This window comes from Pyxicephalus adspersus, chromosome 6 (genome assembly GCF_032062135.1).
Source record: "Pyxicephalus adspersus chromosome 6, UCB_Pads_2.0, whole genome shotgun sequence".
NCBI classification, from domain to species: domain Eukaryota; kingdom Metazoa; phylum Chordata; class Amphibia; order Anura; family Pyxicephalidae; genus Pyxicephalus; species Pyxicephalus adspersus.
Window position 1 is genome coordinate 7,668,967 of NC_092863.1, and position 5,071 is coordinate 7,674,037.

General features: G+C 44.4%; 1 protein-coding gene across 1 annotated transcript; it reads right to left on the reverse strand.

The window, feature by feature from the left end:
* Window positions 1-220: 220 nt before the first annotated feature.
* Window positions 221-4,853, reverse strand: LOC140333031 (DEP domain-containing mTOR-interacting protein-like). The gene is made up of 9 exons (XM_072414412.1): window positions 4,611-4,853; window positions 3,850-4,028; window positions 3,502-3,625; window positions 2,249-2,427; window positions 1,879-2,061; window positions 1,380-1,475; window positions 969-1,039; window positions 764-868; window positions 221-674 (listed from the first exon to the last, which is right to left on the reverse strand). The coding sequence occupies exons 1-9, from the start codon at window positions 4,817-4,819 to the stop codon at window positions 546-548; spliced, it is 1,275 nt and encodes a 424-aa protein (XP_072270513.1). The 5' UTR covers window positions 4,820-4,853; the 3' UTR covers window positions 221-545.
* Window positions 4,854-5,071: the final 218 nt, after the last annotated feature.

Sequence of the window (5,071 nt, forward strand, 5' to 3'; positions counted from 1 at the left end):
TCCAATCAAACGATCATTTATGAAATGTTTCTGCAGCAGTACAACAAAACCCCTCTGACCATTCTCCGATATATTCACAGGTACATTCACCCACTTATTAGTCGTGATAAGACTAAAAGAAGAAATCCAAGTGAACCTGTCACCTGTGTAGGTGAAATCATTACGTAGAAGGAAGCTCAGGTGAGTCGTGTAACGGTGCAGAAAAGAAATTCTCAGTAGATCGGATTTATTCTCATTTTATTTAAATATTAAACAGAGAAAACAGAGAATATCAGAAGGTATTGCCAAGTTACACTGAATCACTCATAGGCCTCCAGGTAGGCCCACCTCCAAAGATCAAGAAGGCGGGAACTATTCAATGGTAACTGTCCAATCAGCTCATGGCTCATCCCATGACTGCCTGCCTCTGAAGAACAAGTACAACAATCCGTAGCATCTCTTATCAAAAATAAGGTTTGGGTCCAGAGTCACGATGAAGACAAATATATGAAAATTTGTTTTTTTACAACTGGTAAATTCCAAACATTTGTATTGGCCGTCAGAAGTTACAGCTCAATGGGGTCCAGAATCTCAAGGAGGAGGTTGCGTGGTCCGGCCACGATCTGCTTGTAGATGTTATGGTACGTCATGGAAAGGCAGTTGACTCCATTAACCGCAACGATAAACTGGCGAATCTGGAGAACAAACAATAGAGGGCGCCATTACTACACCTTAACATTACCAGCACAGATTGACATTGACAGTGGAAGGAAAAATACGCCACCTTCAGGCCAGCATATGCAGCTGGGCCACCAGGATCAACGGCCTGAACATGACATGGACCAGTTCCACGGACTACAAAACCCCAGCCAACGTCATCACCACTGATCTAGATAAGACAAAAACATTACCCTGGTATGGTTGGCATGTGTTCATGACAGGTTCTCTTTACCCAAGATCAGCCAACACCATCCACACCCATTGCTTACACTGAGTGTCCTCCTAACGTAAGGCGCTCCCGGTGCCAACAGCTCCTCCATAGTCACCGGCCTACTCAGCACTACAGGGAGCACAAATAAAATTCTGATTAGTACCAGCCAATGGCTCTACATACACATTTTGGCCAGTCTTCTGATCCCAAAACCCCTGCCAAGACCTGTGACCTTACTTCCATCCAAAGTATATAAAGCAGCTTGGTCACACACCCACCCCCAGCTTTCTGATTGGGTAAAGAGCTGATAAAACATTGAGTCTGATTGCTCACTAGCTCCCCTGCTGGCAGGCTTTTATCTGCCACTTACAGCCAGATGAAAATAGCTAATATGAAAACAGGTTTATTTTCAGGTACAGAACTGGACATATCTGCCAGAGGGTCAACTTGAGAATCAATTCTTCCTCACCTGAAGGGGGACTCATCGGTACATAAGTATCCTCACACGTCTGGACGGTAAAGCCAGTTTTTCTCTCTATTTGACGTTTTGGTTCTGGTTCACTGGCTGAGGAGAGAGTAAGAGGAGCAATCTTATCCTAAAGCTCAACGTGTAAAGGGAAAAAAAAAAATTCTAAATTAGGAAATTAAAGGCAATGCCAAGGCAAAGAAAGGGTGATGTGCTGCCATCTGCTGGTCACAGTTAAATAAAGCCAGCATTGTATAGTGTTCTATATAGGGGCTATTTTTGAGCAATTTGTGCTTCTCAGGTCAGTTTACCTGACAGCAATGATTTATCTGTAAGGGTGACATTTATCCCCCGTGCAAACATAACGCAAGTTGTGTATTTAGGAACAATAGCAGGGATTCCCCCCGTATGACCTGAAAGGTATTTCAAGGCTTCCTCCATATTAACATTGCTTGTACAATATGTCTTAACAGTTCAAAGTCCCACCCAGAAACCATCTTACCACACACAAAGCTGCCATGTGGGAGTTCGCACCCCAGTTTGCGCAGACAGAAGGGGCTGTCGGGGGAGTCTTGCCTCTGCTCTGGCAACTCAACCAGGACCTCCATCAGTTTTCTGCGCCGACGGAAATTCACAACAAAGTGGTACACCATATCAGAGTCGCTGAAGTTATGGAGACCGGTCACTGCACGAGTAGGGAAAGAGACAATGTAATAAATGCAAGTCCGATATTAAAAAAGTGAAGTCAACTTTTATTATAAACCCTGAACATAGAACTGAATATTCTAGTAGCTGATTGGCTGAAAGTTAGCTCTGCAATTTTCATTAGAAGTCATGTGACTCATGCCACGTAGTTGTACACTTTAACTCACCATGTTGAATGACTCCGAATTCTAACATGGAACGGCATATCTGTTCTGCACCCTCTCTTGTGGTGGCCTGACGATTGGCAAGCATCCAGTCTAGCATCTGATTGCCAAGAAAAGTTCTTCTGTAGCGCCTGGAGTCGTACTCCCGGACCTGCAGTATGCAATCTTCCTGGGCTGTCATCCTAGGAAAATCATGGGCAATGTAAAGTTAGAAGGGGGGAGCAGCCTTATAACCCTAGAGTCTCAGAAAGACCTGCCAGGGAATGAAGTGGTAAACCACTATGGTCCCACCTATTAGGAAGTGACCCCGATAACCTTTGGGAGAACCTCCCGCCCATCACAAACATAAAAACCAACCAACAGAATGGAATTTTAACCCTGATTGGTCAGCTATTCACCCTGGATCTTCCCAATTAAAATCCACCATTTGTTAGCTCCACCCATGAGGAGTCAGTTTTCATCATATCAATGAACTGGTTATAAAAGAAGAAATATGTCCAAGACACTAATATGTAGTCTAAAAAATGCATGGGAAGGAGAGCAGCCAAAAATCAAAGGAAAATAATGTGCATTAAATAATACCAGCCCGTCTCATTGCCCTTACATAGGAGCCTAATATAGGGGACACATTGTTTTATTTGGACAAATAATGGAAACGCTAGGCAGCTTTCATATCCATTATCCAATCTAAAATGCCATCTATTCATCACTGGTACTAATGGTTGGATAAAACATTTAGATCACTTACATGGCCATTTCACATACAGCATCATCAGTCGTAAAAAGCTACAATACTTTGGCACTACAGAGTGACGGGAAGTCTATTGAAACTGTAGGTGTTCAGACTTTTATTGGTTACCATATCTAGTTATATTGGGCTATATTCATGGGCTGGCAGGATAATGTGCTTTTTGGAAATATTGTTCTCAAAGTCTCCTAATTTAATTTTCACTTAACTCTTCTTTTTGTAAAACTAAGGACACTAGTCCTTTACCAGACCAACTGAACTGCATGAAGTCCTATAATTTGAAGCACTGAGGGCATCTATTGGACAGAATGGGGTAATGCAGGATAGCGCTGAGCGCATCTATTGGACAGAAAAGGGTAACGTAGGACAGCACTGAGGGCATCTAGTGGACAAAATGAGGTATTGCAGGACAGAGCAGTACCTCTCCCACATAATAAGAAGATATTGATTGCATTAAAGTCAATTAATAAAATATATAATTAGAATATATTTTACATGATACACTCACTTCTCATAGATCTTCCTGCTGCGGTTCACCATCCTCGAATGTTTGTTGGGCGATGCCGTGCCATCATCACTTCGGAAACGGTAGAACAGCTTGGCGTCTTTAAAGGTGGGGTACTGGTCACACACTAGGCAAGGAAGAGATTCAGAGAGGGGCATTAAGAAGGTGGCACACACATGGGGTGGGGGGGAAATGGTCTGCCGCTGGTTCAATCGGACTGACTATTTCCTGAACTCTAAATGCATGCCCATAGGTAAGAGATTTTATGGGGAGGAACCAATCAAAATTTACAAAATTGCCAGCCATGCTCCCAAAATTTTCCCCGGGGACCCACAGTGATGAATGACCCACCATGATGGATGACATTGGTCTCTATGAACTTCTGCATGATATTGATGGCGGTTTCTCTGTCCGCAGCCTCCTTGTGCTCGATCAGCCAATTGACGACTTCCTTGGCCACAAAGGTGTTGGGGTAGGTGAGCGTGTTACGACATCGGTCACGGATCAGCTTGGCATTGTGTAGACGCAGCCTGCGATATACAAATGTGACAGCTATATTGGACCCCTCAAAAATGCCCCCCCCCAGAACTTAAAGCTGGGGCCAAGCAAATCACCCATCTGCACATGTGCATACCTCCCAAGCCTGATTGGCTACTAGATTCACCCTCCCATCTCCACCATGGAATTTCCTAGGACTATAACTGGGTAATGAGCGTTGATTTGGCCCCTTGTAGCCTCCAACTGGAGCCCATGTGACAACACAGGGAAACCAGATAAATAGTTGTCAACTTCAAACAGGAAGTGTTCATTTGAAAAGGTCATCCGGAGGATTCAACTCGTGTAGGGGGCATTACAGGGCTCTCCAAAGTTACGATTAAAAAGAAAGAGCCCCCTTTACACAACATGGGGTATACACCCCACCATGCACGGGCCCTCACCTGCACATATATGGGAAAATTTCACCATCGTGGGGGCATTTATTCCACCAGATCAGAGCCTCAGCATTTATAAAGTTTTTGCAATATATAGCATGTTTTTTAAAGCCCACTGCCTCTAGAGCGCCCTCTATAGTGGAGGTCCCATGCACCCAATATTGGTAGATTTAGACTCACCTCAGTTGTTCCCCAGCCAGGCCGACCTCAGTTTTTATTTGGTAAACCCGAGCTTGTCTCTGAAAATCACCGCTCAGCAGCTCCATGCTGGACTCAACCTCAACTGTGGGCTCGGACCCTTGCCCTGGTCCTGGCCCTGGCCCTGTCTCCGTTACAGGTTTGGGCTCGGGTTTGATCTCCTCCATTCTAAATCCAGGGATCACCTCCATCCCAAACCCAATAACTTTTTCCTAGCAAGCACTTTACAAGAACTTCATATATCCTGGATCAGCTCCACCTACCATGGGGCAATTAACCTCGAGCAATTATCCAATCTCAGGGCAACACCGCCCTCCCCAAATTTAATCCCCCTCCCATCACCCTGTGCACCAGCTGCAGATCTCATATAATCCTATCTCATTAATCTGCAATAAAATAAGGTGACAACGCTTTTTATTATTTCCTGATTGGGCTCCCAAGTT

Coding starts and splice junctions, on each gene's coding strand:
- LOC140333031 (XM_072414412.1), bottom strand. CDS start 4,819: ATGGAGGTGATCCCTGGATTTAGAATGGAGGAGATCAAACCCGAGCCC. Junction 1,476..1,878: donor ACATGGCAGCTTTGTGTGTG/GTAAGATGGTTT, acceptor CTCTCTCCTCAG/CCAGTGAACCAGAACCAAAA. Junction 1,040..1,379: donor ACCGATGAGTCCCCCTTCAG/GTGAGGAAGAAT, acceptor TGCTCCCTGTAG/TGCTGAGTAGGCCGGTGACT.